The sequence below is a fragment of the Drosophila busckii genome, chromosome 3L (assembly GCF_011750605.1).
Source record: "Drosophila busckii strain San Diego stock center, stock number 13000-0081.31 chromosome 3L, ASM1175060v1, whole genome shotgun sequence".
Taxonomy (NCBI): Eukaryota; Metazoa; Arthropoda; class Insecta; order Diptera; family Drosophilidae; genus Drosophila; species Drosophila busckii.
Window position 1 is genome coordinate 2499129 of NC_046606.1, and position 20630 is coordinate 2519758.

Here is a 20630-nt window from a genome sequence, read left to right on the forward strand (position 1 = left end):
GGCAAATTAATATTTCCCACAGCTTTGGAAGTTTCTTATTTCGTTGTGCATGGTATACGCAACTTGCAATTGCTCTTAATTTTCCAATCACAATAATTTTTCATTTTCCTCTGCCTGTGGCTCATACACGGTTCATGAACTAGTTCAACTAAACGATTAATATGTACAGTCTGGCAGCACCAATGTGAATCTTGGAATCGAGTAAGTCAACATCGGGTATCAGTATCGGAATATACGTCTTCGCGTTTGCTTTGCGTGCGTTAATAATTGATAGATAATTAAAATTAAAGTAGAATATAATTTCGCAACGAAAATGCAAGTAACTGAGAGCGTTACTATTGTGTTTGGCTTATTATTAGAGTGCCTGCGTGCGAAAATGTGTTGTGCACGCGCAAATAATTCGTGGTGATGCCAGAGTGTCAGCTAAAAAAGGCAATGTAGTATGATTTTGCAAGACTTTGGAAAAAAACAGAGCCAGAGCCAGAATAACAAAGCCAAGTCAAGGTGAAAATTATAGAAAAAGTTAATGGATGGCGCGATCTGATAGCATAGCATATCAAATTTTGTGAAATATGCTCGTATTTCGGAGCGCTGATCAAAACTGTGTGAAAATAATTTCAAGGTTTGCAGCGAATAGAAAGCAAAAGGTAATTGAAAAATAGAACGATGATTTTGGCACAAGCGCTCTGTGTTTATGTGTGTGTATGAGTATGTGTAGTCAATGGTATTGTGTTGTTGTTGTTGGTAATCGTTTTGTCTGCCACTATGTAGGTTGGGTGTGGGTGGGTGGGGCGCATTTTGGGGGCAAAACAAAACAACTAGCGACAGAAGCACTTGCCCAAAACGGAACGGAAAGTGAGTGCAATTGAAATGAAGCGACATGAAAAACAATTGCAGCAGCAGCAGCAACAACAGCAGGGCCCAATAATAATAACAACAACTAGAAAACAGCAACTGTGTAGAAAGAAGAAGACAAAAGCAAATGCCTGCCTGCTTTGTAATCTCTCTCATGTAATTTACCGCATTTTTTTTTGCCTTCTGCCTGTGCATTCTGGTTGCTTCCGTAAGAATATAAGTAACAGATGTATGAGTGAGTGTTTTTGGTGGTGTGAGTGTGCGTTTTGCTTTGGGGTCGCTAGGTCGTTTTGTAGCCCGCTACATATTGTCGCTTGCATTCCGCCACACACACACGCCCAAGCGAATATAGAGGAATGCGTGTGTGTAAGTTCTTCCCCCTGCATCTCTGGCGTATGAAACTGTTTTGTAGGGCAAGCTTCTCCTTTGGCGCTGTCAGAAAAAGGCGCGCATTCGCATTCTCTCTTCTCATCTCTCACTCACACCACACTCTCTCCACCTCCACCATTTTATAAAAACGCCAGGCACATTCGCTGACGCCACCAGCGCCAATCATTCGTCATTTAGTTGCCCGCCGCTGTTGCTGACGCTGGTGTTTGTGTGTGTTCCTCCCGCCTAACCGCTTGCTCCCGTTGACGTTGCCATTGCCCGTTGTCGTTGGCAATCTTCTTGGTGCTAAGCACAGTGCGTATTTGTTGCAGCATTTAGTTAGCATTAGCTTGTGGCCAGGCATCAGTTTCGTTTCGATTCGTATCGTTTAACTGCTTCCATCATTGTTTATGTGCTTATAAGCGAGTGAAGATAATCAAATTTATATTGTGCATGCGAAGTATAACAAAAATAATAATAATAAGGAATAAAATATGCCAAAGGAATACGATCGTTGCTGAGTTTGAAGCCCAACACACATGCAAACATATGTACACGCATGTGTATGTGTGTGAGTATAAGAACAAAAGTTGTTGCTGTATGCGTGTGTGCGTGCCGTTTATTGAACTTTAGCGAATTGACAGCTATTATTAACGTAAATGTATGTTACTATTTCATCAATTTAATGCCAATCTATATAGAATATGTGTGTGTGTGTGTGTGAATGTAATAAGTCAACATAACCTCAAATAAAATAAAACTTGTTCAATAGCAAGCGATATAAAAGTTAAACAGAAGCATAGCTATCTATATGTACAAATGTATTTAATTGTGTGTACAACAATTAAACAAAAATTTAAAAGAAGCAACAGCGCAAAAAAGTCAAATTAAAAGCAGTAAATTCCACTTGGTTGCTCTTTTATACTGTAATTGGACCCGTTATATTTTAATGCTTTCTCATGCACACATACACACATGCAAACACGTACCGTGAGCTGCATTGCCGAGAGAGCTTTGAAACTGTAACACTAGACAACAACAAGTACAATAAAAAAATAAAATCAAAGAAAGTCGCTTGCGACAATAACAACTGCAACAACAACAGCAACAAGAAGAAGAAGAAGAAACAGAAGCATTGGAAACAAGCTCTTATAATACCCGTTCAAAAAATGGGCACAGTGTAAAGCGTAACGAAATTAAATGAAAATCGCGGATTGCTAAAAACCTAACCAAACTTATGATGAAGCTTCCAACCTGCCCTCACACCTTTTCTTGCCCTGGCTTAGACCTAATAAGCAAATAATAATTGAAAAATAAATTATTGTTGTACTGGTTTATCGCAGAGGCAGGTGTTATGTACGAAACTTTTTTCTTGATATTTATTTATTTTTCTGATAAGAGCCTGGCTGAAAATAAAAAAAGACTGAACCGATCAACGCACACACTTGTACAACGCATGCTAATTTTCATGCACACACAGACACATATATATGGGCTTATATATTATACATATTGTCGCCATATTTGTCAGTTTGCAATTTTTGTTATTGTCGCAGCACTTGTAAATTTAATAAATTAGCGAAAAAATTGATTTGATTAACTTTGAATGTTGTCGCGGTCGTCTATTATCGCCAGCAACGGGAGCAACAATAACAAATACACAATAAGGGGGTTAAGAAATGTTTTTATTTTCTTTCTGCTAGTCATGACGTTACTGGTGTGACGATCACGTGGCCCAAAGACTGACTAGTTTAATCCTCATCGTATTTCATTAGCAACATAAACATACATAAGTCTTATAAATAAGTACAGTGAATTCACATAAAAAAGAAAAATCGTTGAAATCAACGATTTGCGATTTTATATGTGCATAATATTAACATCAATTTGTAATTAATAATATATGCATATTTCATAACTTGGTACTTCCCCCTTTAATTAGTTGTTTCTCTTTCTCTCTATGTATTTTGCAGCTACGGCAACTTTACCAAAAATATATTTAAAATAAACAAAAACAGCAATTAATCATAAAAGCTTAAGACATCAAGGAATTATATTTTCCTCAGCAATTTTAACAACAACGACATTATGAAGTACACAACAGAAAACGACAATGCTGCCAGCAGCAGCAGCAACAACAACACCACCACCACACAAAGCGCAGCAAGCGAAAGCGCTACACAGCAGCAACAGCAGGAGACAGCAGCAACAACTATAACAACGACAAGTGCCGCAAACACAGCGGCAGCTACAATCACAACAACAACAACAGAAGCGGCAGCGACAGCAGCAGCAACAGCAACAAATACCTCTAATTTAACAACAGCAGCAGCAGCAGCTGATAGCGATGAGGCGCCGGCACAGTCAGCAACACAGTTGGCAGCTGGAGCAACGTCAGCGACAACCACAACGACAAATGCTTTATTTTGCGAGCAAGTGAGCACGGTGACATCTCTATTCGACAAGTGGAACGATTGTGAGCGCACAGTGGTCATATATGCGCTGCTCAAGCGTTTGCGCTATCCCAGCCTCAAGTTTCTACAGTATTCCATTGATAGCAATCTGACACAGAATCTGGGCACTTGCCAAACGAATCTGAGCAGCGTACTCATTGACATAAACGCCAACAATGCAAGCTATTTGCAAAATCTATTAAATGCTTACAAGACGTGCCAGCAGCAGCAGCAGCAACAGCAGCAGCAGCAATCAGCTGGTGATTTCACAGATGCCATGTCGTCGTCATCTTCAGACAAGGATTCCATGCCCTGTTACGGCAGTGATTTCCAAATAACCAGCAGCTGCTCCAGCACATCACAACGCAAGCAAGAGTTGCTGCTTGAGGTCCTCAACATGTTGCCGTTGCTGAAGCCCGGCAATGAGGAGGCTAAGCAGACGTACATGACGCTCATACCACTAGCGGTAAAAGATACAGTGCAGCAGCTGGTGCCTACAGAGCTGGTGCAGCAGATATTCTCTTATCTGCTGATACATCCGGCTATCAACAGCGAGGATCGACGCTCACTGAATGTCTGGCTGCGTCAGCTGGAGGATCACATACAGACCAGCAAGCGCAGCAGCAACAGCAGCTTCTATGCAACACCGCCGCCTTCCTTGGCCTTGCCCCTTCCCGAGCAACTGCAACTGCAGTGCAACAGCCACTCGGACAATAGCTCGTCTTCATCTTCTTCCTCGCTGGGCAATCTGACGCGCAACGTTGACTGGCAGACAATAGCGCCGCCAAGTCGTCAGCACTACAAGCAACTGCCGCGTCAGCCGGGTGAATGGCGTGGCAGCGTTAGCGGCTCTTGCGGCTCAATAAATCCACTCTGTGATAATTTAAATGGTATTACATTGAACGAATTAGCATCTAGTCAGAATAGCTTAGGCCTCTCCCTGGGCAGCAATTCGTCGCTGGTCAATGGCGTTGTTGCCGGCGCCGCTGGCTCCATGCTGGGCCTGGGCGGCAGTGACGATCATGACACCTCATTTAGCAAAAATGGCACCGAAATACTTGACTTTGAGCCCCCACACTGCAGCGATGAGCAGTCCTCCAGCATCAGTCTCAGCCAGCAACAGGTGAGTGTCTTACACAAATCGAAGTTGAACTTTTATTAAATGTCTGCTTTGCAGCCTCCTTCCTTGCTGCTGCAGCCGCCGCCACCACCACCACCACCGCCAGCACCTTATGCTTCCATACTTATGGGCCGTGTTTGCGATCAGTTTGGCGACATCAATCGCTGGAGCTTGGACAGCAAGATAGCAGCGCTGAAGACGCGTCGCTCCAACAGTCTAACCACTCAGACGCTCTCTAGCTGCTCCTCGAACTCTTCCAACTCGTCTGTGATTACGGTAAACGACAACTGCTCCAATTCCACAGAGAATCTGGCACAGTTTGCAAACAAGCCGCGCAGCTTTTCGCTCTCCATTGAGCATCATCAGCGTGTGAACAATATTTTGGCCAACAGCACCTCGGATACGCGGCTGGATGACTTCAAGCCCAGCTATATTAAGTTTCAGACGCGCAATGTGGGCATGTCTGGCATTGGGCTGTGGCTTAAGTCCTTGCGCCTGCACAAGTATATAGAACTCTTCAAGAACATGACGTACGAGGAGATGCTGCAGATTAGCGAGGAGTTTCTGCAGAGCGTCGGCGTAACCAAAGGTGCCTCACACAAGCTGGCGCTGTGCATAGAGAAGCTCAAGGAGCGCCCACATTTGCTTGCCAAGCTGGAGCAGGAGCTGCACACGGGCCAAATGAAAATAAGCAGCGCTGTGGAGGAGCTAACAAACATTGTGTTGACTCCCATGAAGCCGCTAGAGTCGGGTCTGCACAGTGAGGAGAACATTGGATTGCGCTTCCTGAAGGTCATTGAGCTGGTGGGCAATGCATTGCAGCAGGATCCCTACTGTGCGCAAGATGATGAAACTCTAGGTGTGTTTATGTGGATACTCGATCGCTCCATACACAACGAGGCGTTTGTTAATCATGCCAATCAGTTGAAGGAGCTCAAGTTTAAGCTGTCGAAGCTCAAGATGTCCATGGTGCCCAAGCTGCATCATGTGAAAACCACAAGCGGTGCCACTGGCAACATAAATAAGCCCAGGTAAGTAAATCAGTGTAAATTGTCTATCACTTGCCTTCAATTGTTTATGTTTATAGATGGAATGGCAAGAGCCGCAAGTGCGATACCAAAAATGGCAGCAGTGATCGCATCAATCATCGCAAGAACTCCAATGATATGCTCAACTTTTCGCTCACCTGCTTGCAACATCCGCTGCAGCAGCAACATCATCAACAGCAGCAGCAACAACAACAACAGCAGCAGGCGCAGCAACAGTTTGATTACAACAATGGCTATCAGACTCAGCAATACAAGAGCAGCTCGTATCCCAACTTTATGAGCAATACGCCGCAGCAACATCACTCACAGCAGCAGCAGCAGCAGCAACATGCACAACAGTTGCAGCAAATGTTGCAGCAGCATGCACAACACTTTCCAGCTTTGCCGCAGCAGACTCCGCCACCACCGCCGCATCATCGTCGCTCGCTAAACAATCTTATTGTAGTTGCCGGCGGGCCACAGCAAGCGCAGCATTTGATCTTCAAGCCGGGACAAGGCGTGCTCAGCAACAGCGCCAATGAGAATCTGCAGCAGCAGCGCAAACCCAGCTTGAATGGACTAAGTAGTCTCAATGGCAGCTCTGGCTCATTGGATCAGCAACCGAAGAAGACGATGGCTGCCGTCGTGATGGTTAGTAATGCGGATATAGCTAAAGATATTGCTCAGCAGCAGCAACCGCCGCCACCACAAATTTTGATTAACAATAATAACAACAATAACAATATATTGAACCATAATCTGATTAATCAGCAACAACTGCAACTGTTGGCTGCTGCTGCGGCAGCCGCTGCTGTTGGCAATGTGGCTGGCAATTGTTTGTGCAACGTTGATGGTGGCGTTAGTCTCTGTAGCAATAGTATCTGCCAGCAAACAACAAGCAGCAGCAACAATAATAACAACAACAACAACAATACTAACAACAATAATATTGAGCATTGCCTGTCCCAGTCACAGTTGATAAACCTAAGCATGTCCTCGCTTAAGGATAACTTTAGCATGCCCACGCATGATTACAAAATGAATGATTTCCGAAGTCTGGAGCAACTGGAGACGCTCTGCCGCCAAATGACGGAGCAGGCAATGAACTGAGCTCTAAACCTAATCTACTTGTCTATATAATACGAATGTTCTTCTATATGTTTCTGTGCGAGTGTCTGTCTATAACGTTTGTCAACGAATCGTTTTTTAGTTGTATAAGTCAAGCTTATTGTTAGTTTAAATGTTAAGTTTTAAAATTGTCTATATATGTATATGTGCGTGTGTACGTGAGAGTGTCTATGTTTGTATCTGTGTGTGTATGGAAGAGCTCTGGGCGCTGTGGCTGCTGCAAACCAAAGTGCAACGGCTGGCCGTTACAATGGCGGGGCCTAGCTTACAATTTCCCCCCTCCCTAAAACAATCAAAGAAACAATTTCTAGGCGCTGGGAGCAGGCACAGCCGTCCAGCAGTCATCTTCACAGTGGCGTTACTAATTTTTGCTGCCAATGTTATTTAAATGTTTTTAGTTACATTATTAATTCCGACAAACACAAGCAAACACAACAACAACAAACAATATACACTTTTTTCTCTGTAGGAAAATTTGGCCAAATTTGATCAACATTTTACGCTATTCTGACAACGCTAAAAGTTTTCCTCACGTCAAACACAAGTGTCGTGTTATATACAAATATACTAATAAATATATGATTTATAATAATTGAACTCTGCATCGTGACCATGAGACTGACTAAGATTACTATATTCGCAACTATGAGTACTAGTAAAGCTGCATGACGAAAAATATTTTAAAATATTAAAGAATTGAAAATGTTTGAAGGAAATGAACTAACACACGACGCGAATAAAAACAAATACCGTTGCTTGCTGAAAGTCACATAATGTACTATGTTTATACACTTATTATACATGATATATATGTATAAAGATTATATACACATAATTTATTTTAAATTTAAAGGAACGTAATTGCTGAAACAAAACAAAACAAAACAACAAACACTATATTGTAAATTGTAAACTCTATAAAAGGAAATTGTCTTATATATTTATGTTAACAGAATCACACATGTATTTGTATTTTATATATATATAGTGAGTATAGTTAAGCGTTTAAGCCAAAAAGCTAAAATCTTAAAAAAAAATTATATGTTACCAGGCTTAAGCCATACATACATACATTTGTATATGTAAAATATTGTTTCGCTTTTAGGCTTTAGTCAATTTTTTATACAATAATGTGCGCTGTATTCGATTTGATTCGATTTATGTTATGTTTTAAATGTAATTGTTTTGAGAGTTAGTATAAGTAAACTATATACGATACGATATTTGGATCGAGATTGCGATCGCTTTATGACTAAGCCTAAGCTTAATACTAACGAGACACGCAAACAAACAAAAAGCAACATTTATATAAGTATGTAAACGAATTGTTAGCTTAATTAAAAACAAAAGAAATATTTACAATATTTGCTTGCTGCTTAACAAATGTTTATATTTATTATTTATTCAAATTGCCAGTTGGAACAAACGCATGTAAATTTTAAGAAATTAAATGAATAATAGTCGAGTTAAATGAAATTACACAACGCAAACAAAACAAACTACAAAGAAACATGGTTTAATAAGCAAAAGTTCAACTACTATTATTAACAAACAAATTGTGCATAAATTCAAGTTAATTACAATACATATTTATATTATATATACATATAGCAATGCAACTATAGTCATGAAGGAACGCTGGCATTCAATACGGGGGTCGGGGTAAACGTGAACAAAAATAATTATCAAATGTGAGCATTAAAGAGTGTACCTACTACCAATAAACATACTTATACAATTACATGCATATACAATTTAATTCATCTTGAATTAACACTGGCTCAAGAGTTGAGTCTTCACCAGCTTCATTCACATCGTTTTCGTCGGAAAATTCGCTCAAGTTTGAAATTCGTTAAAGCCCTTGACAAAGTTGGAGCCGTTGTCTGTAGTTGTGGCTACGACATTGTCAGAATCAATGCGCTGGATTTCGTCGACCTGGCGACCCCTTTGCAGTCCAAATGACTTTCGCTGAAAGTTTACGTCGATTCAATAACACAATGTATTACATACATATATATTTATGTGTATTTATTAAGCCGGCTGAAATGTAATGGATATACATACATATTTATTTATAAAGCTTATATATTTATGAGATTATTTACGCACAGGGATTGAGGACTGCTCTATAATAATAATTAGGGTTAGGATAAGGTATTTCATATGTGTTGTTCACTTCTCAATGTACAAAATAATCAACGTGAGTAACTCAGATAGATGTTTTGCTGATATCATCCTTGTGTTAATGTCTGTGCATCGCTTATTGATTTTTTGTCCGCCTTGCGTTGCAACTTTGACACGAACAAGCTTTTATTTAAATATATGTATATTAGAGCCGTTATCTCAGCATTGTATATATTTAAAAATGTGATGAGGAGCAGGAATTCAACCGAGTAATGCTTTAAGGATTTTTGTTTCAAATTCTAGCGTAGCTCTTTAGATATACATACATACATCAAACTGATGTCTCTTAGATTTCTAGAAAGATTTTCTTTTTAGCTATTAATAATTGTTTTGTAAATTGAATCAAAAGTTATATATATGTATCTGCGATATCTTTACTAGCCTTGAGAAGAAAAGTAAGAGTATCGCGCTTCACATCCAAGTTCTTTTTCTTCTTCTGCGACTTGGGATTTTCCCGCAGTCTCACATATTTGCCGTTATTGTATTACAAACACACATACTTTATACGTTTAACATTACTCTGATAAATACATTGAATATATATATATATATCTTTTTGCTCTCTCTTTGACATTGCCAAGCAGCCACGCTCCAAGCTTAAGGGCATTCAGATTTATTAAGGCGTTGAACATCCGCTGATTAAACTGCAGCAAAAACTCGTGATTCATAAAAAGCCATTCCAAATGTATATTATATATAGTATTTATAAATAAAGTGTGTATTCTTGCTGATAAGAGTAAGAAGGCGGAGGCCTGTATATGTCTCGGACTTGGCCGTGCTAGGAATTCAGTGTGAAGAGCCGGATTAGATTTATATTTAAGCATTACTTGAAGAAGATAAAGAATTTGTAGCTTTCCTGTTTTTTTTTTTTTTGGGATAGTTAGATTACGTGTGCAGCAGTCGGTCTCTAGCCGAGGGTGAATAGTTCTGTGGTGTAGTGTGTGAGGCTATAGTTGCTGAGCCGGCTGAAGAAACAGGAGGAGGGGGTGGCGGTTGCGCTGGTGGGGATCGCAACGGAATCGATGGCTGAACAAAACGCACACGTTCGGCATCCGTGGCGGCATTGTTCACTGCTGACGCACCGGCTGCTGCATTGAAAGCCGACGTAAACGCTGTGGCGGCTCAAAGAGTATGGTAATTGCGCTCATTGCGTGCCTTGTAGAATTTGTAGGCAACCAAACCGATAGCCAGCAGGCCCAGAGTCAGCACAATGCCACCAATGAACGAGGAGCCATCGAAGTGACCGCAGGGCACTGGCGCCGGCTTTGGCGTAGTGGATGTAATCGGTGACGGAGTTGAACTTGTTGTCGGAGCAACTGTTGTTGTAGTCACATTCGGATGTTGAGTTGTAGTTGTGGGCTTCAATGTGGTGGTCGTATTAGGAGAAACAGTTGTAGTTGTAGGTGTTGTAGTTGTAGGTTTTGTGGTTGTTGGTATGGGTGTAGTTGTTGTATTGGGAGTTGTAGGTGCTGGATTTACAGTTGTTGTAGTTATTGGTATGGGCGTTGTTGTATTTGGAGTTGTAGGTGCTGGATTAACAGTTGTTGTAGTTAGAGGCGCCACTGTGGTTGTATTAGTTCCATCGGGTACCGGCAAAGTAGTTTTTCCAGCGTCTGTTGTCGTTGTTACTATAAAATAAAAATCGAAAGGCATACGAAAATTAGATAGAACTATAATAAAAATTCAACTTTTTAACAAAAGCTTTTAATAATTTTATCAATTGCGCTTCATTTTTACACTAATAAACATTGATGTACGTACATCGTAAAAAGTGTGGCATTTAAGATTCCAATACACACATGCCTACGTGCATGCACACAAGTGCACGCACTTAAACTCACACACACACAAAAATAAATGAATTTCATTGTGGCAAACTTACCTTCTCCATCTCCTGCGCCCACAATTTCACAACGATGTGAGGCAAACAGCGCAACGAACAGGCATAATAGCAAATATTTGGATTGCGGCTGCATTTTGATGCTTTTGGTTTCCGTTTACAAATAAATTGCACTGACGCCGATTAGCTTGTTTATTTTCAAGAAACTATGTTCCTTTGACGTGTTCGTACCACAGCTACAGAATTGCCTCTATTATAATTACAAATAAGCAAAATCAAATACAAGTTTTCAACTACAAAAGACTACTTAGTATATGCGGTCGATTTTGCCGAGTTCCCCTTTTTCTTACCAGCGAAATCTGCAACGCAAAACGTTCTGAAAAAGTAACAGTGATTAGCAGCGAATGATTAATAAACTTATTTAGTTGCAGTGTTGCCAGAATTTCAAGTATTTAAATAGCTAAATCAGTTGCTAGAAATAGCTAAAAAAGAAAAATACTAACTAAAACTGCTAGTTTATTTTTAACAATTATAAATTTAGAATATAATGTACCATGTAATATTTTTGGAATTTTTTTATACAACGAGGCACTTGATTAGCTAACAGTTTCGTAGAGCTCAATTGTTACTTTGAAACCCCGTACCAAAATGGCAACACTGCTCAGATGTTCAAGCCTTCTAAGTAGGTGCGAGCGAGAAAAACACTTGCTGACAGCAATTGATCAGCCTCCACAGAAAACGGCCACACTGCACATAGCACACACACTGACTCAGACATTAGTTTTCAATTGTTTTATGGGAGCGGATTTGGATAAAATCGCGTTGAAATCGTGCAATAACCAAGATGACATCCTACGTACGTGCAATGTACGATTTTAGCGGTGAGCCTGGCTCATCGGAATTGTCAATTGTTGCGGGAGACGTGCTTACCGTGACGCGGAGTGATGTGGGCGAAGGTTGGTGGGAGGGTAAAAACAGTCGGGGCCAAATTGGGCTGTTTCCAGCGGCCTACGTGGAGGTAATGTCCGCGGCTGAAGTGCGCCAGCTTAATGTTGACGCAACGTCTGCTGCTCAGGCCTTTGATCCGTTCAGTCAGCCCCCACCACCCATGTACGATCCACCACCAGGCGATGATGATGATGATAGCATTTGGGATGACAGCGACGACAATGAAACATACTCGGAAATTCCGGCTGCAGGCAAATCAGCCGCAACGGCACGTACCAGCGGCCTTACGCATTCCACTAGCGACTACGATAACAGGCATCTACCTGTTGCGCCAAATGATGACGGCATTTCGCTAAGCTCTGCAGCTGGCGGAGCTGGTGGGACAACAATGAAAAAGGGCATGTTTGCAAAGAGCTCAGATTCCTATATACTTGGCTTGTCCAGCGTTAAGGATAAGATACCAGAATGCGAGATGGCGTATATAACTCAACTGGAGGACTCTATCTATCAGTGGACACAAAATCATTCGCCCTACAGTGTTGTGGTGGCCAGTCCCAAAAAAGAATCGAAATTCAAGGGAATGAAAACCTTTATTGCTTACCAGCTGACGCCAAGCTTTAATAATATATCCGTGAGTATTTTTCTTGTTATTTAATATTAATCAACGCTACATTAGTTGTACCTATGTATATAAACCCCCCCTATTTGTGCGTGTGCGTTGGGGTTGGGGTGTGGTGGGGTGGGTGGTACTACTGATAACACTGTTTAACAAAGATTTGTCTTCCAAAATGTTTTTGGTTTTTAACAGTAGTTATTATCTAATGATATTTAAGTTTAAAATAATTTTATATAAATTTGTTACGCTTGGCTAACGCAAGCTTTGCTTTGTTCTCTAGTGTTGTCATTGTGTAAGTTGAAGTTTAAGTTGCGAGTTCAATTGGGGCCAAGCATTGGGGCAGTCAACGCTGCTGACCAACTCAGCTGCAGTGAAGCTATTACAATTGTAATTGTATGTGTGTGTGTGTTTGATTGCTTTGTTGTGACACATGACTCAGTCCGTAGTGTAGGGGGCAAACAGTATTTCTTTCTTTCTTGTTGTTTTTTTTGTTTCTGCGTCACATTTCACAATTGAAATTGAATTTCTATCTAATCTGTTTCTGTCGTGCACAGGTGTCGCGTCGCTACAAGCATTTCGATTGGCTACACGAACGGTTGGCGGATAAATTCTGTTTGATTCCGGTGCCACCACTGCCGGATAAGCAGATTTCTGGTCGCTATGAGGAGCAATTTGTGGAACATCGTCGCGTACAGCTGCAGGAGTTTGTGGACTGGGTGTGCCGTCATCCGGTCATATCGAAATGTGAAGTCTGGTATCATTTTCTTACCTGCACGGATGAAAAGATCTGGAAGTCGGGCAAGCGGAAAGCCGAAAACGATCCTTATATGGGTGTCAACTATTGCCTAGCTATATCGCCACCGGACAAGAACCTGTTGCACTCCAAGGTGGATGCCCAACTGGACAGTGGTTCACAGTTTATACACACCATGGATGGTGCAGTGCGCAATTTAAATAATATATCGAATGATATGGCCAAGCGCTCACTCACCCAAAGCAAAAAGGAATTCCAGCGTATAGGCGACGGACTCTCCGAACTGGCCAAATCGCTGGACATCGATGAAAGACGTGCGCCCACACGCAACGGTGTCTCATTATCCAAGAGCGTAGGACGTATTGGAGGCATCTATATAAGCATTGGCCAGATGTTTGGTGATCAGGCCAAGCATGACTGGATTCCACTGTCGGACAGGCTGCACATCTACAGGTGCGTAACAATTTACTCTTTCTGTAATGTCAACACCGTGCTAATCGGTTTCCTTATTTCCCTAGGGGCGTATTGAACTGCTTTCCCAATATATTTTCAACACATAAAGGCGCCATACAAAAGCGCAAGGACTGTGAACGCTCCACAGCCGAAGGCAAGATGAGCAACGCCCAACTACAGGATGTCAATCGACGCACAGATGTTATATCTTACACGCTGCTAGCCGAACTGACGCATTTTAAAAATGAACGGGACACGCACCTTAAGCAAACACTCAAAGCCTTTATTGCTGAGCAAATCAAATTTTACCAAGGCGTTGTGGGACGACTACAGGAGGCCCATCGCCAGATTGAGTAATATCTGAATTATCTGGCTGACCTGAATAGCGGTTGGGAGCACACATGCTTACAAACACACACACACACACAAAATAGCTGAAAACATTCGCACGCGCGCATTTGAAATGCAAAAGTAATATAAAAACAAAAACGAAAGCAAATACAACTCTTTAAATTAGTTGTGGTTTTAACTGAACGTTAAACTTATTCGATAATTTTGTTTATAAGTGAAAAGTTGCGTATTTATACAGAAATTAACATTTATATATCTATATACACCCTAATTAAAAATTATACATATATACAAAAATGGTTTAGTATTTTATGAGACGAAAATGTGGAAGGACTCGCTAGGGAACTGATTTTCAAAATCGGTACTTTTTCAATACTCATCTATTGAGAGTAGGCTGCAGGTTACACTAGATTTCACGGTGTACTCTTACAGTTATCTTATTCCAGGAGATTAGATATCATAGACGGATTTTATGACTGTCATAAGTATTCTTCTTGGTTGGTTCCCCTCACCTAGAAGTCACTTAAAGCGGATGCCTTAATGATGCTTTATAATGAATGTTAAGCTTCCTTGGTTGGCAGAAATAAAACAATTGATTTATATTTTTTGCTATTCTGTTGCCTTTATCAGCGAAATTCTCTAAAAGGTTTTTCTTTATTTTTCATGTTTGCGTTTGCCATTTCTCATTTTAAGTGTTTTTGTGATTCTTGTGTTGTGTTGTTTTACTTGTTCTTGTCACTAAAACATAAATATATAAGTATGTATATAAGAAGATTGCACATTGGTTTAAGGGATTCGGATGTTGTTTTCTCATATAAATTAAAATAAGTATACATATAAATTAAAATTAAAAAGGAATAAATTGTGAAAACAAAAACACCTTATATGTAGCTTTGCTCTTTGCGGAATGAATACAAAAAAATGTTTGCCTTTTAGCGCTGTGGTTGGAGTTGGAGTTGGGGGTTTTTATATTCGAAGGGTTGATGTTGCTGTCATGAGGGGGTTTTGTATTGGGGATAAGGAGTGGAACAGCTGAGGAGTGAGTTGGATGGGAGACTTATTAAGTGTAATACATCTAGATAAAAACGCTATATACACACACACGAGTTAATAATAATCATAATAATAATATAACGCAGCTTGGGTTAACAATAATACAATAATTAGGTTTATTTTATGTTTTACTTCTTATGCTTCCATTGCCTCTGATTCGTTTTTCGTCTACTTTTTGTTTTTGTTTAGCTTATGTATACTTTTTGTTTTCTTTTCTTTTTTTTTTCGTTTTCTTTTTTTTAACAAACTACCAATAACAAATTTTTACTAATTGTTTTTATGTTTTTTTTTTTAAGTTTCTTTCAGTTAATTATTGTTGCTTTCCGGTTACCTTGTTGTTGCTGTATTTTGTATCTTTAAGTTTAATTTTTAAATCAACGTTAAATGATTCTTAGCAATTCCTTTTGATAAAATGGCCTATACTTGCTGACTATATATAGTATTTATATATATGAAGTTGTAGTTGCATGTAGTTACGTTTCTCTATGCTAATGTTAATATGCAAGTGTTGGTTAAATGAACGTTGATCTCCTCCTACTACTCCTACTACTACCGTTAGCCGTAGTCGCCGCCAAAGCGTCCGTGCTTGTTGCTGCTGCCATGTGCAGCAGCTGCTGCTGCAGCGGCAGCCTGTGCAGCTTTTTCCGCCAGCAATGCAGCCTTCTGTTGCATGTAGGGATTAAAGTGCTGCATGTACATGGAGGCTGCTGCTGCAGCTGCATAATTATTCGCATAGCTGCTGCTATTATTGTTGTTACTGCTGCTATTGCGATGATTGTTCAAAGTGTTGTTGTTGTGATTGTGCCACTGTTGTTGCTGCTGCTGTTGCTGTTGAAATTGTTGTTGCTGCTGTAGATGAAGCTTAGAATGCTGCTGACCTTGATGATGTTGCTGCTGCTGCTGCTGTTGTTGTTGGTGCTGTTGCCAGTAGTTCTGCTCCGCCATGTAGCCAGCAGTGGCATCAGCAACAGCAGCAGCAGCGGCCGCTGCATTGTCATTTTTCTGATACAGATAAGAATTAAACAGCTGATTGCCTTGAAACATATTATCCATTGGATAACAGAATTTGTTGCCACTATTCTGATTGTGGCTTTGATTGTTGGCTGCTGTTGGCATTTGGTGATGCTGTTGCTTGGCTGCTGTGTGATAGTTGCAACCATTGCTGTTGTTGAAGTCTTGTTGCTGCTGTTGCTGCTCCTCACAGATATCCGTTATCGCTGCTTCTGGCTCCTTATGAGCCCGACTTGACTGTCATTCCCCAGTTGCGGTAACCGTCGTCCATTGCCAGGGGCTGTTGTAGCCCTGCTTTGGGTTGCTGTTAAATAAACAGTATTAATTAATAATAATTAACTATGTTACATTTGTATAAACATTACCTGCCAAAGAGTGGATGCCAGAGTGGGGAGTTGGCATCCAAGTTGCCAGCAGCGGCAGCTGCTGCTGCTGCCTCCGCCAGCTGTTGCTGTTGTTGCGCCTCATTGGCTAACATGTTGCCGCGCTTGCGTTGGTGCTGCTGTTGCAGCTGAGATTGCGACTGGGTTTCCTGTTGCTTGGCATGCTCTAGTGGATTAAAGGTGACGCAAGCTTTACTGGAGCGCAGCATGCGTCCGTTGCTGTGCTCCTTGGCCAGATCATTCGGCGTCTTGTGCAAAGAGTTTCGACGCAGGCTATCAAAGGGTACATTTAACAAGGGCACCACATTGCTTTCAGGCTCTAAAAGATTCGAGAGAGATTTACAGGTGAGTCGTGGCTTGTGCTCCGCTGGTGGCGCCGGCGCTGGCGCAGGCGGGGCTGCTGCCTGGCTGGGTGGCGTTGAAACAGTAGCTGTAACCGCAACAGGTGTGGGCGTCTTGGATGGCTGCTTGTTAAAGTTGCTGTTGAAGTCGGGCGTATGAATGGGCGTCGACTCTGGCTCGCGCCTGGCACGTTTGTGCTCCGCATGATGATGTGTCTCCTTGGGCAACTGTGTTTGCTGCTGCTGCTGCTGTTGTTGTTGTTGTTGCTGCTGCTGTAGCAGCTTCTGCATAATGGCCAGTTCCATGGGATTGCCCAGACCATTGAATACAGCAGGCGGCGTCACTGGTGGTGGCTTGGCTGCCATTGGTTCCTCGCTTGTGGGCTTCGGCTGCTTCAGGCAGTTCTTGTAAAGCTCGTCCAAATGTTGCAGCCCAAACTGGCTGCTGTAGAGGGGTAGCAGATTGCTCATAAACTTACGTTGCAATCCCAGCGGATCCTTAATCGTCTTGAAGAGCTCCTGCGACAGCTGACCAAAGTACGGCAGCCAGAGCATCTGCTGAAGCAGCGCCAACGTTGTGGCGTTAAGCTCCGTGGACATGCTTGAGTCGGCTGCAGGCGATATCGGTGGCGGCGCGGCTGTTGCTGCAGCAATAGTGGGCGTGGTAGCGGGTGCTTTGGTCGGCAACAGAGGCGGCGTTGCTTTTATAGGCGTGGGTGGCTTGATGGGACTGCAGCTGGGACTGGGCTGAATGATGGGGGTGGCCTTGGTGGGCAGTGAATGCGACAATGGTGGCGTCTGCTTGCTCGATTTGCACTGGTCAGCTTCGTTTTTAAGTATGGCCTCCAGCTGTTCCATGGTGACCACCAGTATGTTGGGATTCTGTATAATCTCCGGATAAGCAAAGGCCTCGGGTAAACGCAGCTCTGGGCGTGTGGTCAGTAGCAGTGGTATCTCTCGAGCCGGCGATGCCAGCACTGCACCTAAGCGATCCTTTGGCACTAGTATGGGATCGGGCACCTTCCACTGTGGATTGTTAATCAGCATCTTGAGCTGGGTAAGTGCATCGGGATCCTTATCCATTTTAATGGCTTTGGCGCGTTTTTTAACCGGTTCAGCTGTCTCGCTGTGCTCCTCGACATCCTCATCATCAATGAGCACAGTTTGCAGCTTGTCCCCGGCGCGTGCGCCGGATTTTCCCAAGTCCATAGGCTCGGCTTGTTGCTGGGCATTGCCATTAAGCTTGAGGAACTGCTCCAGTATAAGATGCTTGATGGTTTCCGAGGTGGTCTCAACCTCGGCGGGTATATGACTGCTGGCTGGCAGCTGCAGCAGCCCCGGTTCCGGTGATTTTGATTTTAATATATCCGAGCTTGAGGTGACGGCGCATTGGCTACGCGATTCGGATGGTGGGCATACCTCCTCACGCTTCTTATAGCTCAAATCCTTGGGCGTTTCATCAGCCAGCACCAACAACTCCTGCGGCTTTTCCTTTGTTAGCTGCAGTGTTTCGGCTTGCTGTGCCTGCGCCGTCGCCTCCGCTTCAGTCTCTGCTTCGGGCTGCTTGTCGAAGGAATCAATTCCGAGAAATAGTTCGCCATTGAGTCCTTCTATCTCGCCGGCTTCGTTAAAGGACAGGCACTTGGGCGCATCGCTGCTATCCATTCCCAGTATGCTGGGCAGCTCCTTGCCAACCACCACATCCGGCACACAGAACGAGCTCAGTCCACTCGCCGTTGCCTGCTTGTCCAGATTGTCCTCGCAGCTGCGCTTCATCAACGAATCGAGCAGCTCAGCGCCGCTGCTGCCATTGTCACTGCCACAATGCTGCAAAAGCTCATCTGCATCATCCAGCAGATCCTTAAGATTCTTAGTATTTGGATCGAGACAGGTCTGATCATTGGTGTGCCCGGCAAGCGGCTTATCAGGCTGCTTCTCCAACGGCACATCCAACTGTTCCTGCTGTTGGTCATCCAGCTCCTGCTGGTCATGGGCGCACGCATTATCGCTGGCTTCAGCCGAAAGCGGTGGCAGTTCCACGGTCGCACCCTTATGCAGAAACAGTCCGGTCTTCGGGCACAGCTGCAGCTCGATAGGCGATGGTGCCGGTGTGGGTCTGGGCGAGGGCGTGGGCGTGGGCTCAGGCGAATGTGAAGGCGTACTCTGATATGTGGGTGTGTTGGAATTGCTGGTGCTGGTCTTGGTGGCCTTGGATGAGGCACTGGTTTCGCTGTCCAACAGCGAATCGAAACGAGCATCCATATTGTTGGCTTCCAGCAACTGTTGCTGCTGTTGCGCAGGCACAACAGCAACATCTTCGAAGACATCTGGCTGATTGATACTTTGCGGTGGCTGCTGCTCTGCATCCTCATCCTCATCTGTCGCCGTCCAGTCGTGCAGCAGATTGTGGGTGTCCTGTTGCTGCTGCTGGTGTTGCTCCTCGTCTGTTTCCTGCTCCATTGACTGTTGCTGCTGCAGTTGCTCGCGTTTGACCTTCACCAAGGGTGTCGCGGCACTGTGGAAGAACTTGACAATGCGGCTGGATGATGCATCCGTGCGTGGCATGGATCTCCAGCCGTTGGTCGTCTTGGTCAGACGTATACGATTGCGCTTATCGTAATCCTCGCAGCGCACTTCGACAATGCGCGTGTCATCTTGCTTGACCCATAGGAATATAGGATTTACGCTGGGCGTTGTCGGTGACGCTCTTTGTGGTAGCTGCTCTTGTAGGACATTGCTTTGGCTCACAGTTGGCGCTGGTGCTATTGCTCTTGATGGCGCTTCAACGGCAGCAACTGTTGATGTTGTTATTGCATTTGATGCTGTTTTGGTTTCAATTTTCACTGCGGCCATTTTGGCCTTGGGCTTCTCAGGCTCTCTAGCTACTTCTAACTCTTGCTGCCGGTCTCTAATACCAGCAACTGCATACTGCTCCGGCGGCTGCGGCAGTAGCATCGGCAACTCCACCATTGTTTCTTCTGCTATTGCAATTGCAGTGCTGCACTTTGGCTCCGTTTTGATTTCTTTAAATACATTCTTGTTCATACGCGGCGTATTGGGCACCTTGAGATGTCCGAACTTTTGCCTTGGTCGCGAACATTTGCCGCGCGCTCCACCCCGTCCACGACGACGTGAGGTTTGCTCCTCGAAGACCAAAAATATATCCCGTGCAATTTTTCGACGCTCCGACTTTCTGTGGCACACGGGCGGTGCTGCATCAAACTCCTGCTTAACAATTGCCCGAGTAAGCGAAGCAGAACTCCCGTTGCTGGTGTCAGTGTCATCTGAGCTACCGTTAGGTTTACTGCTGCTGCTGCTATTGCTATTGCTATTGCTGTTGCCATTGCTGCTGCTACCGTTACCGTTGGCTACACACTCACTTGGCCTGCAAGTGTTCCTTGGCATTTTACGGCCGGCCGTCCGCCCGCCGGTAGGCAACTGCGTCAGTTTTACACTAAAAACACGATTGTCATTTTTTTGCTACGATTTTTGTATTTTGCTTGCTCTTTTTTCTCCAACACCGTATGCTCTTTTTCTTTCTTATAGGAAAATGGGAGCAGAAAGCAAAGCAATTTTCCTATTGGACCGTCTTTAGCGCAACCAGAATCGCGGAACTCCTTTAATTAGCTTCGCATTTGGCCACGGCAGCCTTTCCTTTTTAGTTAAATAACTTCACTTGGTGTTTTGCCTGTCCAAGCTATAGCTATGTGTACTTTACGTTGACAAAATCAATGAATTTTTTG

General features: G+C 43.1%; 4 protein-coding genes across 4 annotated transcripts; 2 read left to right on the forward strand and 2 right to left on the reverse strand.

The window, feature by feature from the left end:
* Window positions 1-260: 260 nt before the first annotated feature.
* Window positions 261-7799, forward strand: LOC108599178 (protein Smaug). Its single transcript, XM_017985965.1, has 4 exons — window positions 261-647; window positions 3198-4800; window positions 4855-5828; window positions 5885-7799. Exons 2-4 carry the CDS (start codon window positions 3313-3315, stop codon window positions 6933-6935), a joined length of 3513 nt encoding a protein of 1170 aa, XP_017841454.1. The 5' UTR covers window positions 261-647; window positions 3198-3312; the 3' UTR covers window positions 6936-7799.
* Window positions 7800-9989: 2190 nt separating this feature from the next.
* LOC108599189 (sialomucin core protein 24) lies at window positions 9990-11413 on the reverse strand. Its single transcript, XM_017985985.1, is given in 3 exon segments — window positions 9990-10765; window positions 11020-11227; window positions 11328-11413. Coding segments are annotated over 2 exon segments (837 nt in total). The 5' UTR covers window positions 11114-11227; window positions 11328-11413; the 3' UTR covers window positions 9990-10022.
* Window positions 11414-11725: 312 nt separating this feature from the next.
* On the forward strand, window positions 11726-14231 carry LOC108599182 (sorting nexin lst-4). Its single transcript, XM_017985974.1, has 3 exons — window positions 11726-12556; window positions 13096-13748; window positions 13814-14231. Exons 1-3 carry the CDS (start codon window positions 11822-11824, stop codon window positions 14103-14105), a joined length of 1680 nt encoding a protein of 559 aa, XP_017841463.1. The 5' UTR covers window positions 11726-11821; the 3' UTR covers window positions 14106-14231.
* A 2145-nt stretch (window positions 14232-16376) lies between these two features.
* Window positions 16377-20554, reverse strand: LOC108599177. The gene is made up of 2 exons (XM_017985964.1): window positions 16529-20554; window positions 16377-16467 (listed from the first exon to the last, which is right to left on the reverse strand). The coding sequence occupies exons 1-2, from the start codon at window positions 20290-20292 to the stop codon at window positions 16404-16406; spliced, it is 3828 nt and encodes a 1275-aa protein (XP_017841453.1). The 5' UTR covers window positions 20293-20554; the 3' UTR covers window positions 16377-16403.
* Window positions 20555-20630: the final 76 nt, after the last annotated feature.

Bases quoted from the DNA above. Each gene is read 5' to 3' on its own strand.
- LOC108599178 (XM_017985965.1), top strand. From the start codon at position 3,313: ATGAAGTACACAACAGAAAACGACAATGCTGCCAGCAGCAGCAGCAAC. The intron at 4,801-4,854 runs GTGAGTGTCTTA...TCTGCTTTGCAG, and splicing joins TCAGTCTCAGCCAGCAACAG to CCTCCTTCCTTGCTGCTGCA. The intron at 5,829-5,884 runs GTAAGTAAATCA...TTATGTTTATAG, and splicing joins GGCAACATAAATAAGCCCAG to ATGGAATGGCAAGAGCCGCA.
- LOC108599182 (XM_017985974.1), top strand. From the start codon at position 11,822: ATGACATCCTACGTACGTGCAATGTACGATTTTAGCGGTGAGCCTGGC. The intron at 12,557-13,095 runs GTGAGTATTTTT...TGTCGTGCACAG, and splicing joins CAAGCTTTAATAATATATCC to GTGTCGCGTCGCTACAAGCA. The intron at 13,749-13,813 runs GTGCGTAACAAT...TTATTTCCCTAG, and splicing joins GACAGGCTGCACATCTACAG to GGGCGTATTGAACTGCTTTC.
- LOC108599177 (XM_017985964.1), bottom strand. From the start codon at position 20,292: ATGCCAAGGAACACTTGCAGGCCAAGTGAGTGTGTAGCCAACGGTAAC. The intron at 16,468-16,528 runs GTAATGTTTATA...TTTATTTAACAG, and splicing joins TGGCATCCACTCTTTGGCAG to CAACCCAAAGCAGGGCTACA.